At 41.0% G+C, this 16,664-nt stretch overlaps 1 protein-coding gene across 1 annotated transcript in view; it reads right to left on the bottom strand.

Moving 5' to 3' along the window:
- Positions 1-491: 491 nt before the first annotated feature.
- PATJ (PATJ, crumbs cell polarity complex component) overlaps positions 492-16,664 on the bottom strand; it is a 292,560-nt gene continuing 276,387 nt past the window's right edge. The window contains 3 exon segments of the mRNA XM_023754657.1: positions 492-2,868; positions 7,545-7,668; positions 11,183-11,289. Coding sequence (XP_023610425.1) covers positions 2,722-2,868; positions 7,545-7,668; positions 11,183-11,289 — 378 coding nt within the window. The 3' untranslated portion in view covers positions 492-2,721.

Here is a 16,664-nt window from a genome sequence, read left to right as displayed (position 1 = left end):
CCACCTCTTTAAATGGGAGAAGAGGTTTATTGCTAATATTTATTTATGAAGTACTTACTAGGGGCCAGGCACTATACTAAGAGTTCTACTTGGATTTTGGTCATTATAGTGCTTAGAAACTCCCCTTCCCCCAATCCTTTCTGAGTGAAGAAACTAAAGCAAGGGGTGCTTACGTAATTTGGACAAGGCCACATGCCCAGTAAGTTAGGATTCAAACTTAGTGTGATGCCAAGACTCACCCTCTGGATCACCAGACTGGCTCCTTTGTAAAGCGTCTGTCCGAACGCCCAACAACATACCTGACATTTAATACATGTGACAGCTATGAATGGGTCCCAGATTTAATAGGACACTGGAAAACCATGTGAAAAGTTGGATTCCCCTCCCCCCACTTTTCTATTAGGGGATAAAATGGCTGAAGAAAAAAAAAACCAAAATCAGATACAGAAATTAAACTTTTTTTTTCCCATATATAATAAGACTCCATTTGCTCCTTAGGCAACTACATTTATTTAAAATCTTAACATCTTGTACGTACATACAAACATTCAGCAGTTTTGCTTTTCTTGGTTTACTTCCCTCCCACGCTAACTCCAATTAGTGATATTACTACAATACAAAAATGGCCCAAATGACGAAACCAAAAAGATATATGTGGATGAGAGAACTCCTTTCACAAATTCCCATCTTCTCATCATACCTCTTCGCTTGTCAGTATGTTCTGATGTAAAAAAAGTGTTTTTGGCAAGGCAATTACTGATTAGGCATGCAAGCAGAGACGGGACCAGTTATGAGAAGCAGTAGTTCTGTCAGTTTCCTGCAGCAAGGAATATCAAGCATCACAATTCCTTTATCAACAGATTTTGAGTAACATGACCTAAAGGGTAATGCGTAAAGACACACAACAACGATGTATTACTTCAAAATGTGTATTTAATGGCCATTCCATCAAAATCAAGCAGAATCACATTTCAAAAGTATATATATATATATGTATATATTGTTTTAAGGTGCATTTTCAAGTTTTATTGGGCGTCATTTCTTCTTGGATGCCTGAGCTGTTCTTGCAGATACAATTAACGTAGAATGTCCAGAGGGTAATAGCTTTGCATGCATTAAAGACAGGATCCTAACAATATTGCATATCTTGGATACATTAGAAATTTCAAAAGCCATGTGCAATTTCAGAAAATTTAATACCGATCATGAAACACATTTTCAACATAAAATTTAGGCACTCTAGACTTTGGAATAGCCACAGAATATTCCACCGAGAGTTAATGCACTTTGTGATTATATTTACTCAAAGATATTCTCAATTAAAACCTATAAGTATTAAATAACATTTTAAATTAGAAAGGTAACGTTTACATTTTGATAATCACTTGCAGCATTGTGTTTTAGTTAAATAATGCCAACTACTTCCATTAGTGATGCCTGTGCTCATCCTCATGGTGCATTTTTTGTTTTTTTAACAGAAGAACCTAAAACAGTCACTGATAAGCATCTCCCCATTTTTTTCCTGCTAATACCTGAATAAGAATGTCCCTAATCACTCTTAAATGTATGCTTGCATTTCCTGCTGTAGTTACTTTCTTAAAATGCAAAACTACAGCAAACCGAGGCTCCCTGGAGACCAGGAGGCATTAGCCAAGGAGCCATCACTGATTCCTAGGCTCAGTTTATTTGCTCCGTCACTTTGTGGCTATGTACATTGTGTTCCTACAATCTGTGCTGCTAGACTGACCAGTATGGAGCCAAGGGGAAGGATACTGAGATTTGTCACTCCGTGTTCCAGAAGGCCAAGGCCACCTAGACCTCGTCTGACTTGAGGCAAAACTTGCTGATCTCTGCAGTGTGGTTTTGGGGGTTTCCACCCCCGTCTGAAGACCAAGGGGTGGGAATGATACTGAGATGCCATTACCTCCAGATGAACTTCCCAGACTTGAACATAATTTAGCATTGTTACAATTCAGAACGTGGATGCTAATTGTTCCTGTTGAGAATAAGGTGCTTTTGCTAGGTCAGCATTTTTGTAACTAAGAAAATAATTCAAAAGCCTTTCAGAGTTTTCAGATTACAGTCTGCAAACTGACTCATCATAATCACCAATGACTAATGTATAAAGATCCATCCCAAGAAATGAGTGTGAGACTTATTTGACTGTAAGTCGTACAGAAGAGAGCACAGTAATTTCCCACAGGAGAAGTTGGTATTTCATCCTGGGGATCACTGGTAAATTAATTACACGGCTAATGTTTTCTGGCATACTGGAAGAGACAATTAGCATAAGTAAATCAGGAGTGAGATGACAGTTGCTTAACATTTGTTTCTGTTCACCAGATGAGATCTGAGGTCACTGTTGAGCCTCTGTTTGAGTAGGGATGGGGAGAGCAGGGCATACAGAATGAGTGGTTGCTAACTTCAGTTTCAGCAAATATAATCAGAACCAGTTACTACTAGTTGATGAACATCGATGTTAAATGCAAAGCAGATAAGACTCATTCAACTTCACCAAGAGGAGACAGATGCTGGGTAGCACTAGGGAGATGACTGTTGATGTGGGAAATCCACGTGAAGCTCAGCCATCTCTCCTGAGCAGAGAGGACGAGACAGTAAGAATCGGTGAAGGTGGGTTTTAGTTGAGGTTGCTTCTCATCCTCTCATAGCTTCATCTTCCTGTGGTTGTTCTACATCTAGCTTGTGATCAGGACCTGAGGCTCATGACAGCACGGTTAGGATTACAGCCCCTTTCTGGCGTTTTAGAATGGCCACAGCTTGCTCATGAGTGACACCTTCTAGGGTCTCGCCATTAACAGCTAAAATTTGATCACCTCGCTTCAATCGGCCGTCATCTGCAGCTGCTCCCTACAAATAAGAAACATTCCAGTTTAATCCAGGGCGAAGCAATTCAAATCATATTAATAATACGGTGTGCATATTAAAAGAGTAACTTTAAAAATTACCAATTAAAGTCATTTCTAGGTAGTGTTTTTAAATTAAGAAACTTAAGAAAAATGTGGGGTATGTTATTCCATTAGTAACCTTAACTATGCATTGTTTAAATAACATTAGTAGAAATGTAACAACATTCATATTTCTTTCAATACAAATAGGACCTTATTTCAATATTAAGTGCTAAATGGAATTTGAATGTCCGTTTCATGAATATGTAATACACAAATGAAGGCAAAACTGAATCTGGCGTTAGTTTTATTATATGTATAGGGTTCCTACTGCGTTATTAACCTATCAGCATTGTGGTGATCTGTCAAAAATAAGTGGAAAACAAAAATAAGCATAGCCTCTAAGTGGGCGAGTTGTATGGTATATGAATTATATCTCAACAAAGCTCTTCTATAAAAACATACACAAAAGTGTAGCATGTCTAAAATTTTGCAATATCATAATCAAAAGCTTCAACTTCATGTATCTTCGATCATCTACATCGGTTTCTAAATGACTGCGTTCTTTATGTACCCAGTCGTGCATGGTTCCTCAAAATGGCACCAAGCAAGTGAAACTTGGGCTTTTTTCCATTCTAAAGCCGAGGATCCAAAAATGCCACGAGAGAACCAGAAACATTTTGGGTGGGTAAGGAAGGAGAAGACCTAGGCTTTTCTCACCTGATGGGGTAACTGAAAATCCTATGAGAAGTCAGTGCCATAAGGGTCCTTAAATGATGTTGACCTACTGGGGAAGTTAAATCAGGCCCACAGGTGCTTGGAACGTGCCTGACTCTTTCAGAAGCTGAGCAAAGAGTCACTAACATTCCAGAGACCCGTGTCCACTGGAGGTGGAGGTCCTGAGATAGTGGGTGAATTTTCTAGAATTTCAAAACTGTGAAAAGGGTAGAGTTCCTGAAAAAAGCTGTAATAAAGAATACTCAAAACCAGGCTTTTACTGGGGGCGGGTGTGGGGGGAGATTCCAAAATTAAATAACTTGCAACTTCACTAAAATATATATTTTTTTCTTTTTTCAGAAGTGTGTTAACTGTACTAAAGTCAGGATTAAACAAGTAACTCTAATGAATCAAATCGGAATTATTGGCTAACTGGACTTTATTAAATTTTACACTCTGAGATTTAAAGGCTTCAGTAAACCTCAGCTATTTGCGTAATTCGTTTTTTTAAAAGGCATGTTAAGCTCTTCAAGTTTTCATTTTCAGAAAGGCAAAAAAGGATGACTTTTCAGCTTTCTAGGATTTGTACTATTTCAGATATTGCTATGCTTACGTGATAATTCCTACTGACCTGCATCTCCTCTCCTACACTGTCAATGTGGCATTTGGGGACTAAGCAGAGAAGAAAGAAAGAAATGGCTCTCAGACAGACCTCCATCTGGTTCGGAAATGAGGCTTTTACCCACTCGCTGTGTCCCAGCTTGCTCACTTAGCTTTTCCTGCGCTGTAAACAGGCATCCACTATCTACCTTTCACCTGTTCTAAGGATTAAACGTATGGCACACAATATTTACTCACTCCCGTGATGATCAAACTCCTCTTATATTTCACAGGCTCTGAAAAACTGCCCCCTGAATTTTCAGGGCTGTTGAAGCTGTTAGGTCCATGGTTTTGTTTTGTTTTGTTTTGCTTATGGTAAAATCTGGCTGCTGAAGGGACTAGGACCTAAAGTTGGCTTTGATTCTGAAGTTTCCAACCAAACATCTGAAAGACAATGGAAGGTCCGGACACCCTCTTAATCAGATTCACTTGGTCTTGCAAATTGCATATACCCAAGTGCCTGTGATGCTTCATATTTCCAGAGTGGAAAGAGATCTTGATGGGCCAAATTAATTTCTTAGTTGAGTAAGAAATATTAAATGAGGCTTAGGACACCAAAAAAGTCACATAAAAATCCACACCCAAGTCCTGGCCAGGTAGCTCAGTTGGTTAGAGCATCATCCTGATACACCAAGGTTGCGGGTTTGATCCCAGGTCAGCGCACATACAAGAAGCAACCAATGAATGAATAAATAAGTGGGACAACAAATTGATATTTTTCTCTCTCTCAATTAAAAAAAAAAAAAAAGCTCTGGCCAGTGTGCTAAATGGTTAGAGTGTTGTCCTGTCTATGGAAGGGTCAAGGGCTGGATTCCCTATCAGGCCACATATCCAAGTTTCAGGCTCTATCCCCAGATGGGGTGTGTACAAGAGGCAACTGATTAGTGTTTCTCTCTCCCTCTCTCTTTCTCTTTCCCTCCCTATCCCTTCCTCTCTGTCTCTAGAATCAATGAAAAACACACACAAAAAAACATATCTTCAGTTGGGGATAAAAAAAAAACTCCACACCCTGTGGACATCTAAGATCCAGAAACCTAAAAAGACAAGCATTTTTGAGAATATATGTTCGGTATTAAAATACACAGAAAGCATATAGGTATAGTTTCTAGATATTAAAAATTTCTATGGGGAAATGTTTAGCTTAGTGTCAGAATTTGTTTTAGAAAGACTTTACTATTTAAAAGAAAAATTCCTTTGCCAGTTTTTGGTTTATTGATTCTTTTCAGAAAACTTTTAAATTTGGATTTATTGGCTCACTTTGACATATAAAAAAGAAAAGAAAAAGTCATTAAATGCAATCTTATAGAAAACTCTATGGAACAATCTTAACAATAACAACTTGCATTGGAATATTCTTTTATTGAGGCTGACTCAACTAAGTAGGCCATTAGCTAGGGCTTTAGAACCTTTTCTTTTTTACTTCAGAGCTTTTAATTTTCAGGTGTGCCTCACTTTACATAAAAGGTCCACTCCTTAAAAAATAAAACATACCAATGATATTCAATATTTATGCTACGACTTACCTAAGTGCTTCCTAAATGAGCACTTTCAGTGGGACCTTTAAAAAGAGCATTTTGTGTGAGCTTCAGTCCATTCATTATTCCCACTCCTCTGTCCCACTGTGATTTGATGGTTGTTTCTTTTCAAAAACCCACCAGCCATGCACGGTCATTTCACTCTCAGCTGTATGATCTGGTGAGTGACCCGACAAAAGCTGCCTGGCTCCGGCCCCACCAGTCCATGTGCCCGTGTAGACAGGTGCGGCTGGTGCAGTCTGCTGAACTCTGGGCCTCGGGTCAAAAGCCCTTAGAAGGTAAGCAGTCCTCTCTCTGGACGGCAGCTGACCTCCCTACAGTTACGAAGTGAGTGGTGATGACAACATTCTGGAGGGGCCTTTTGGAGGCACAGGCACAACTTGCTAAAAGGCGAGGGCTCACCTTGCAGCCTTTCCTCTACCTGTACCTCCATCACTGGCTCCCTTAAAGGCAAAGTATAATAATGCCCCAAAGGAATAATCATTGCAACTACCTAAGGTGGTATCTGCAGGTGGCTCATCCACCTTGGGAAGGATCAGACCAAGGCAGCCCTGTTATCTAGAATGTTTCTAATTTGCCTTCCCCCTACCCTTTGGCCTGTCACCAAGTCAACAGATGTATGTTTAGGAATAACATGCCTTCTTAATAGGCACCTTAGCAAGATGGGAACAGGTGAGTACATGTGTAGCTGCCTAGTGGGTCTCAGAAGCAAGTGCCAAATGACTTACGGATTAGGTCAGGTCATAGGCCCAATTAACAGGGGATAATTTATGCACAGGAAAGAGTGGGCTGTAGTGAGTGTAGAGTATAGCTTTCTAGAAAGGGAAAGTACCAACTTTTTTTTTAAGATCTTTATTTTTTTAGGGAAGTAAAGCTAAAGGGGGACAATCGGATCAATTAATACGTAAACAAATTACTTGATAAAATCAATGAGAAAATTGCAATATCAATAGTGAATACTTTTCAAAGCTCTTCAAAGTTTATAATAAAATTAAATTCTGACTTTAAAAATCCTAATGAAGTTAAAAAGAACTTATCTAAGAGCCGTCTGAAGCATGCACACCGTGACCTGTGTATTCAGTAGGATGCATTGGAATATCTAATCCCTGAAAAACAGGATCTAACTTCCTGGGCTGGTTCTGCAAGTAAGTACCTGGCAGAGCATTGTAAGAGAGAAACCACCTTACGCTCAAGTGTCCTGAGGTTTTTGGTGATGGGCAGCCATTAATGTTGCACTGATCCGAGGCTTGTACAAAGCTTTATGCCATGTGTCCCTCTTGTGTCTGCTACCTTTTCTTTTCTTTTTTGCTACCTTTTCTTTTTTTTTTTTTTAAATGGGGGGTCATTTTATTAGAGTCCAGAGGTATTTGCTACCTTTTCTTAAAGGAGAGCACATCTTTGTTCTAGCCCACAGCAATACCAAGATCAGCTTCCAAAGATTATGGTACTGCTTCTGATATTGTGTTGCTGAAAGAAGACGATCATTAAAAACTATTAGCATCTACTTTTGTTATAGAGTCCAAAGAAAATTACATTTCTGTGACTCCACTATTATAAAAGAACTCTTCTCTCACTAGTGTGGTACAGGAATTTCCTATGAGATTAAAATGAAATAAGCATACATGTACACATCCAGGTATAGCCCAAAATAAACCAAAGCACTTAAAAAAAAGTCTCACCTAGGTTTGATTAAAAAAAATAAGTACAGTAAAAAAGGAAAAAATACCTTTGCAAATATAGTCTTGACATAAATTGGCAGGTCTCCATGGGGACTTCCATAACCCCCTACAATACTAAACCCCAATCCTTCAGAGCCTTTCTCCAAAGTAATAATCTTAGGTGGAGGTGTTCTGAAAACACAATGCATGCTGTTTAATTGAAGAATAGATATTGAAAAGGAATTTCATTTTCATGGAAGAACACAGATTTGAGAGAGACTTTCATACTGCGAAATTATTAAGATCAAATTAAACTCTGAGAGAGCAATCTAGAAACATTTTAAAAAATTTCCCATATCATGCTGGACTAATGACCAATGGTCTTGATCTTTTAGGAGTTTCTCTTTTATATAACCCACTGTTTTTTATTTACAAATAAAGTCATGATCCTGAAATGGTCAAAGCATCCTTCTCTATGCTTAATTTTAAATGCTTAAGTTGACTGTTTAAACCTGATTGGAGCCCTGGCCAGCATGGCTCAGTTGGTTGGGCGTTGTCCTGTGCACTGAAAGGTGGCATTTTGATTCTGGTCAGGACATTTGCCCGGGTTGTGGGCTTGACCCCAGGTAGGGGGCGTGTAGGAGGCAGCCGATTGATATTTTGCTCTCACATTGATGTTTCTCTATCTCCCTCTCCCTTCCTCTCTTTATAAAAACCAGTAAAGAGATTTTTAAGAAAACTGAAGGGAACTGTCTTTACATCCTTAAAGAATGTGCATGGGGAACATCCTTAGCTTAGTGTAGACTGCCAGTCTTCAGGTGGACTTGTGTCCTGAGCAGGTGATGGCAGCCTGATAACTTAGTAAACTAAACTGCTGTTCTTTTCCTGCCTGAACACCCTCTGCACCTGCTCCACCACTTCCATCTAAGGTGGGCAGTCCATCTTCAAAAGCCACCTCCACCGTGGAGCTTCCATGACTCCCTTGGGAGAGTTAGCCACTCCTTGGTGCTCCCTTTGCACTCGGCCCAGATTTCCATGATGGCCCTTGTTATAGTGTATTGTGATTACTTAACCCTCTTTCTCCCCTACCAGACCATGAACTCCTGAAGTCTTAGTCATCTGAGAATTCCTAGCACCACGCACTGTGCCTATCACAAACTCAGGATCATGACTGTGTCAACGAGAACTGAAATCCAGGGGGGAGAGAGAAACCAAGGTAGAGCAACATGGATAAAGGCAATGTGTTTCCAATATGTCATTTAGATTTTCAAAGCTTCGTCCAGTGTGGAAGTCATCTCTCTCAGAAACAACATGGCTAAACATTACATTACCTATGTGAGCTCAAGGAGTTCGATCTAAGCTTAACTCATACCAGCTTCTTATTCCCAAATGTGGTTGTCCACAGGGTAAACACCTGAAGGAACTCCGGTATCGCAGACCCTGTCGTCCTATTTGCAGAAGGAGGCTCATATCTGTATCCTGGCAGCATCATTTGTTTTGTGGCAGAGCCAGGTGGTGTAAACTCAGCCATTCACACAGTTAGAAAAATTTGCAAAACTGGGATACAAGCAATCCTTGAATATGCTGTTCTGTCGGACTAGAATATTCTTCCCTCTCCCCCTTCCCAATTTTGCCTGGCTTATTTTAGGCTTGATTTTCAGCTGGTTCACACTGAATACCAATTGTTTGTTGAAGTTCTTATTGGTTGTGTATAGCAGGCATCCATAGTAATTGCTGAATGTCTATGCCATACACATTGTTGACTGTTTTGAATGCAATTCCTGCTTTTTCCCATTACTATAAAAAACTCAGCTTTAGCGTTAGTGCCTCCAAGTACACTCCCTAATTGAGTTGTGCTCCTCTTCCATGGGTTTACAGGACCCTGGACTTACTTATCTCTCCCAATGAATTTAGCTCTCCGATACTTATCAACTCTTGTATAACCACAAATTTATGGTTCTCTGGCAGTTCCTTGAGGACTGGGGCAATGCCTTCACCTATGTTTCTAAGTTTGAATCCTCGGGACCCAGCACTTGTACAGTGTCGAGCCTTAGCAAGGCACTCAATAAATATCCGATGAAATAATGACGAATAATCCCCTACGGCTGAATGGTAATGACGTCATGAATAAGGCTCTACCTTTCATCACTTGGTGGCTTAATAAGTACTCTCATAATGACTCACTGGCTAGACGTGAAATTGATTTGTTTCCTCTTTCAAACACAAGCCCCCATTTCCAAGAATATTGAAATGGCAACCTAGATGTCTAAAGCCATTGTTTTAGAACTAGCCCTTGGGGGCCACCAAATATTAGAGACCTTCCTAATCCCCTCTATTGCCAGTTAGAGACCTGTTTCAGGGGGAGAGGGAGGAATGCGTTCCACTTCTCAACTGGCAACATCCGATGGACTTTGCCTCCATTTATCTCACATTTTCAATTAGTTATAATTTTTCATCTAGAATACTAGTAAAAAAATCTCTGAATGTTAACAGTGGTTGGATTATAAGTGATTTAAATTCTCTTAAGCTAGTGGTTCTCAACTTGTCAGGAGCTGTGCAGCTGTGGATTCATAAAAAAAAAATATTGTCTGGCTGGTATGGCTCAGTGGTTGAGTGTCAACCTGTGAACCAGGAGGTCATGGTTCAATTCCTGGTCAGGGCAAATGCCTGATTTGGGGGCTTGAGCCCAGTAGGGAGAATGCAGGAGGCAGCCAATCAATGAGTCTCATCACTGATGTTTCTCTTTCTCCCTCTCTCTTCCTTTCTGAAATCAACACAAATTTTTTAAAAATGGGTATCAAAAACTGCTAAATGTATACTACTCTTCCTACAAGGGTACTGATTTTTTTTTTTAAAGAAAGGGCCATTTTTAACTTGAAAATATTATACTTTCATGTATTTGTCATATTTTAAAAGCATGCATTTATTACTCTCATAATGAGAACATAGTAAAATGAACTTAGTGTAATATTCTTTCCTCAAGAAAAACAAATCCAAAAGTGTCATTTAAGTTGATAAAATATCAGGAAAAAGTTGAAATGGCTGTGATCGCCAGATCTTTCCAATAAACCATTCAGATCAGTCAACAAACATTTATTGAGCACTTACTGGTGACCAGGCAGTGCTGGTACTCAGAGGACTAACTTTAGGCAGCATTTCTTGAAGTGCGGGTCCTCTGCCTCTATAGCCCACTGCAGACCACCCCTCAGAATCTCTGAGAATGGGGCCAGCGAAATTAGCATTTTAAAATATGCTCTTTAGATTATTTTTCTGCACACTCTAGTTTGAGAAACACTGCCTTAATGAGCAACTTTCATGGTAATGACTTGTTTTAATGAAGGATGCCAGCAAGTGTTACAAGATTTTGCTTAGAAAACTGAGGAAACCCGATTCCTTGCATAAGCAAGCAGGGTGCACCTGGGCTGTGAATCTGTGGTTTCTTAGGGGAGAAGGCGTAGGCACATGTCGAAGTGACCAGACGCAGGAAGCCCTGCACCAACAGTCTGTTAAGAACTTATCCAGTGGAACAAAGCTCTGTGAGAAATAAGGAGACCCCGTGCTCTCCTGGAGACTGTCTACGGATTAGAAAAGTAGTGTGTACTTCCCCCTCCTCTTCTCCAGGAAGTCTGCTCTACATTAAGCTGGAAAAGGTCTCACTGAGCACTGCCCACACACATAATAGGCACTTTGCCTCCAGAACACTTACTCTGTGTCTTCCGGGTGGTGGTCAGCAGTGGGTGAACCAAGGTGGTAGCCAGTAGACAAGTTTTCAAGCTGAGTTGCTATGGCGCTTATATTGGTATCTGCTACAACCTGGGGGAGAAGTTAGAACAAGACAAGCCATTATAAGTCAGGGGAGAATTAGAGAAACCATAGTATATCCAATGGTCCCTTCTCATCCCTCATCTTATTCAACCTCTCTGCAGCATTTGACACAGTGGCTGAGTCTCAAACTAGTTTCTTCATTTGGCTTCCATGACACCGCACTAGTCAAGTTTCCTTTCGACCTTCTGGCCATTTCGTCCTACCTCCCAAACCTCTAACTCTGGGCGCCACAGGGCCCATCTGTCACTTCATATTTGAATGTGTGGGCAGGAAGTCTGTCTGCTTGGTTTACTACTGTATCTCTGTATTTTACTTGTATTTCCAGTTTGGTCCTGAGAGAGTCAGTGCAGCTTCCACTTACTCCTGTAATCCATTACAACTGTATCTCTATTATGAAAAACTATCCAGTGTATATGAGGTGTTTGATTCATATTTGGTGACTGAAAGAATGAATATCTCCATGACTTGCCTTTAAAATCTTTTTATTGATTGATTTTAGAGAGAGGAAAAGAGAAGAGAGAAAGAGAAAGGGGAAACATTGATTTTTTTTGTTCCACTTATTTATGCATTCATTGGTTAATTCTTGTATGTGCCCTTACTGGGAAATCAAACCCACAACCTTGGACAATGCTCTACCCAAATGAGCTACTTGGCCAGGGTCTGATTTGCCTTTTAGATGGTCCCAAACGTATAATAGAACAACATTTAAACATTCACCTTGTATTTCTACCCTGCAAAAAACATTCCAAAGCATTCAGAAGAAATATGGTATAGCTCTGACAGCCCATGCTAGGACACAGAAAGGAGTTCTGCTGTTCAGTTTCTCCCACTTAAATGACGCTGTGCCCGAGTTCCAGCTTCCTCATCTGTCAGGTGGGAATCATAAAAGCCAGTGTTGTCTGCTTAGCCTGAAGTTGTCTTCACCTCAGAGTTATCAGAGCTTCTTTCTCAAGAGCTCCTGGGCTACCCCTGCTTCTGATCAATGATTCTTCCAAGTTATCATTCTCAGTGCACAAGGAAGGACAGTGAAGGGACTAAGCCAGTGATGGCGAACCTTTTGAGCTCAGCGTGTCAGCATTTTGAAAAACCCTAACTTAACTCTGGTGCTGTGTCACATATAGAAATTTTTTGATATTTGCAACTATAGTAAAACAAAGACATACTTTTGATATTTATTTTATATATTTAAATGCCATTTAACAAAGAAAAATCAACCAAAAATCAACCAAAAAAATGAGTTCGCCATCACTGGACAAAGCAGTGCAAAGAAGCTTGATTTGATTGCAGTTTCATAATAAACCAACAGAGGGCGCGGCTGCCTGTACGCTTGGTTGTATCTATTAATATTTAGCAGGAAAGCAAGTGACAGGGCAGCCCCGGCCCCAGCCCCGGCTGGATCGGAACACATTTTGGGTGAAGGATCCTACTCTGGGGGAAAACACTGCTAAGCGCAAGTTACAGGATCTTCTGGAATGCCATCATATAAAGAATGACTAAATGAACTGGGGGAGTATTTAGAATAAGAGACAAAGAGGAAATGACAGATTCTCCCTCCCCACGACAGCCCCTCCACTGACCACAGCAGCAAGTGTTTTGAAGTTGCCTTTGCACGTGACCTCTGTAATCTTGCCTACTCTTAGCCTACACCATCTTCATAAACCCACTCCATTCCAGCTTCCATCCCCATCACCTGGCCCAAATGTCCATGGCCCGCCTCTCTGGCTTTGCCCACTTTTCTAAGTCTTTGCTCTCTACTCACCCCATCTGGCTCAGTCCTGGACCCACTTCCCACTTGTACACTCAGGGTCTAGGTGACAGCATACACATTCCTATAGCTTTAAATGTTAACAACGTGCTGACAATTCCCAGCCTAGTTGTTATATCCAATTGTCAACTTAACATCTGCATTTTAATATCTGAAGGGCTTATTAAAATGAACAATTAATAAGCCCTTCAGATATTAAGATGCACACAACCAAATCCAAACTCTTGATCCAACAGCAGAATCCCTTCAATTTATTTTTCCTCTAGTTTTCTACCTTTTAGTAGATGGCACCTCTAGCTGACTAATTAGAAATGCACTAGTTGTAATATTGAAAATTCTTGATTGCTGGCTGGTGACTGTCCAAATGGAAAGGAAGCTAGGATGCTAACCATAGAGGTGCTACTCTCTGAGTACCAGCCTGATAGCTCCCTCTCTCACCAGCCACATGTAATCCTTCACCAAGTCCTCTGCAGTCTATCTCCAAAATACATATCAAATCTGTTTAGTTTTCATCTCTATGGCGACCATCTTAATTCAACTCATCATCAGCTGCCTTTTAACTGGAATCTCCACTCATCCCCTTCAAATCTCTCTACCACACAATAGCCATTTATCGCTTTAAATATAAAGTAGATAATGCCACTCCTCTGCTTAACACCTTTCAGTGGTCTCTCTTAGTACTTGGAATAAAATTTACACTCCCTAATTATACACACAGAGGTCCTCCCCTTGCCTACCTGTCTAATCCCATCTATCTTCTTCCTCTCCACCCAAAATTCCACAGTTCTCTGGAATCCACTGCCCCCTCATCCTCACATTCCTCCCCTGCAAACCAGCCAGCCTGGCGTCAGCTTTGAAGTCACTTCCCTTACACGAGCCTTCTCTGGCTACCCATGTTTACATTAATTTCTTCTCTTTTCCTCTCCACAGGACTCTCGAAGTAATCCTTACAAATTGTATATTTGTGTGACTATCATTACCATCCAATCACAGGATTCATGAAGATAAGGGCTGCTTCTCAATGTTCATGTGCCTGGCACATAATTACCTAGTGAGTATTTGTGGAGTGAATGAGTGAATCTAAAACCTTCCTAAGGAGTAGGGATTATGACACTCAATTTTCTGAATTTCCACAATACAGAGTGAGACTGACAGAGGTTACAAGGAGATTGGTTTTAGATCCTTTAAGAAGGAAAAAGTAAATAATGAAGGTGTTACACAACGGAATGGCACATAAGCACCCCACAAAGCAAGCACTCAAGTAAAGACACAAAACCAATCAGTTTGGGGTGTGGTGAAGGGGACTCCTAGACTTGGTGAGAATCTGGACACGTACTTTCAGCTGACCCAGAAACAGGCCATCTGTTGTGGGGTTGATGAAGATCTCCATGGCAAGCTGTTCGTTTCTTTACTCGCTTATTCTATATATAACAGCACCACTATCAAGCCGAGCACTTACTTTATGCTGAGCATGCTTCCGAGTCCCTACTGGTGGGTGCCATGATTATTCCCATATTACAGACAGAAACACCTGGAGCAGGGAGGTTAAGTAACTTTCCAACATGAGTTAAGGAGTGAAGGCTGAATTCAAATCCATGCCATTTTACTCTAGAATCTAGTGCTGTTAGTCATGTGCAGTGTGAGGCAAATCACCTGGTGTGAGAGGAAAGACTTCACTTTCTTTATTTTTAAATTTTATTTTTCCTCTTCTGTTGTTATTATTTATTTATTTATTTATTTATTTTCTTAAGAGGGCACAGACTTCGCAGTGTAGACATGGAACGAGGGGAGAGGAGGGGAAAGGGGCAGAGAGATAGTCCAACAGCAGGTGCAAACAGAGCAGGCAGTCATCATGGCCCCGTCTTGGCAGCAGGCAGGAAAACATCACCCGTTCCCCTATAGTATGCCACACAGAGAGGGCTTGGGTGTGGGAGACAGACACCCCACAGATGTTCTAGAAGAAAGCCTTTTAACTTTTACCGGGAAAGATACTTTCAAGAGTTCATGAAATCAGCCATACAAATTATGAAACCAAAGTGATAGTTCATTTGGGTAAAAAAAATTTTTTTTTTTTTTTACATATTTCATTGATTTTTTTCACAGAGAGGAAGGAAGAGGGACAGAGAGTTAGAAACATCGATGAGAGAGAAACATCGACCAGCTGCCTCCTGCACACCTCCCACTGGGGATGTGCCCACAACCAAGGTACATGCCCTTGACCGGAATCGAACCCGGGACCTTTCAGTCCGCAGGCCGACGCTGTATCCACTGAGCCAAACCGGTTTGGCGGGTAAAAAATTTTTGCTTATTTCTTTAAATCTAGCTAGAAAAATGTGAAAACACTTGTACAACATCATCCTGCAGAAAAAAATCACATTCCTCCAAAACATCAAGGCCTCTAGCTCACCCCAGAGCCCTGAAATAAAAAGGGCTTCCCAACCACTTATAATATTAAATCCGAGATCCACCTAGGACCCTAGGAGCTACCCAGGTTCATGCCTATTTTGTAGGAGTGGAACCCAAGGGGCTGAGTGGGCAACGAGAAGGATTTTCATCAACAGCTAGGTCTTTTGTAGGAAGATAAGGAGAGCACAAATCTGTTACCCGCAGATGACTTTGTAGCCCCAAGGCATTGTTGGTCTCCCAAGTTGATTTGCCTTCCCAGGGATTAATTCATGAAAGGGGATAATCTCATTTCCAAGTCTTTCTGATTTGCCTTCCCAGGGATTAACTCGTGGAAGGGAATAATCTGATCTCGGAAGGGCGTGTATGTTCAGCTGGATACAAGTTCAAGGAGATGTGGTCTATGAGTATTGGCTCAGCCCTGCGCCTGAAGTGCTTGCTCTTGCCCCACCAACACCTGGGACTGAACAGCATGGAGGTAAGGCTAGGGGAGATATATTTGTGTTTTGAAGTAGGGGAAGGCAGACAGGCTAATGAAAAACTTATTTAAAAAAAAAAAAAAGGATATCTTGAATTCCTGGGTACAAACTTCTGTGGTAGATTGAGAGGATAGAGATGGGTGCAGAGGAAACCAAGAGAAAACAAATGTGTTCCCTGCCCTCCAAAAACAGGCTTGCGATCGATGCCATCTACTGTGGGGGGCAGATGTGAACACATGCCGTTCAAAGTGGAGAGAGGGCGGGGAAGACTAGGAATCCCGGGTAAGGCAGGGAGGCTCGGAGGTCCTTAGATGATGGGTATTAGGTCTGCACAACTTGAATGTGTGGCTCAAGAGCTGTGGTGTCTGGAGGAGACCTTGGACCCGGCTAGGGCCAGCTCCAACTCTGTTTTTAAAAAAGATATTTTTATTGATTTCAGAGAGGAAGGGAGAGGGAGAGAGAGAGAAACATCAATGATGAGAGCGAATCATTGATCAGCTGCCTCCTGCACCCTCCCACACGGGGGATCGAGCCTGCAACCCAGGCATGTGCCCTGACCGGGAAATCAAACCTTGACCTCCTGGTTCATAGATTGATGTTTCAACCACTGAGCCATCCTGGCCGTGCCCAATTTTTTTTTTACCTTAAAAAAAATTAATGGTATTTTATACATTTTTAAGAGAAAAGAACATGGGAAGAGGGGAAAGAGATAAAAC

This window comes from Myotis lucifugus, unplaced genomic scaffold (genome assembly GCF_000147115.1).
Source record: "Myotis lucifugus unplaced genomic scaffold, Myoluc2.0 scaffold_63, whole genome shotgun sequence".
In the NCBI taxonomy this organism is placed as follows: Eukaryota; Metazoa; Chordata; class Mammalia; order Chiroptera; family Vespertilionidae; genus Myotis; species Myotis lucifugus.
The sequence above is the reverse complement of the archived record's forward strand: the minus strand, read 5'-3'. Positions and strand labels throughout refer to the sequence as shown.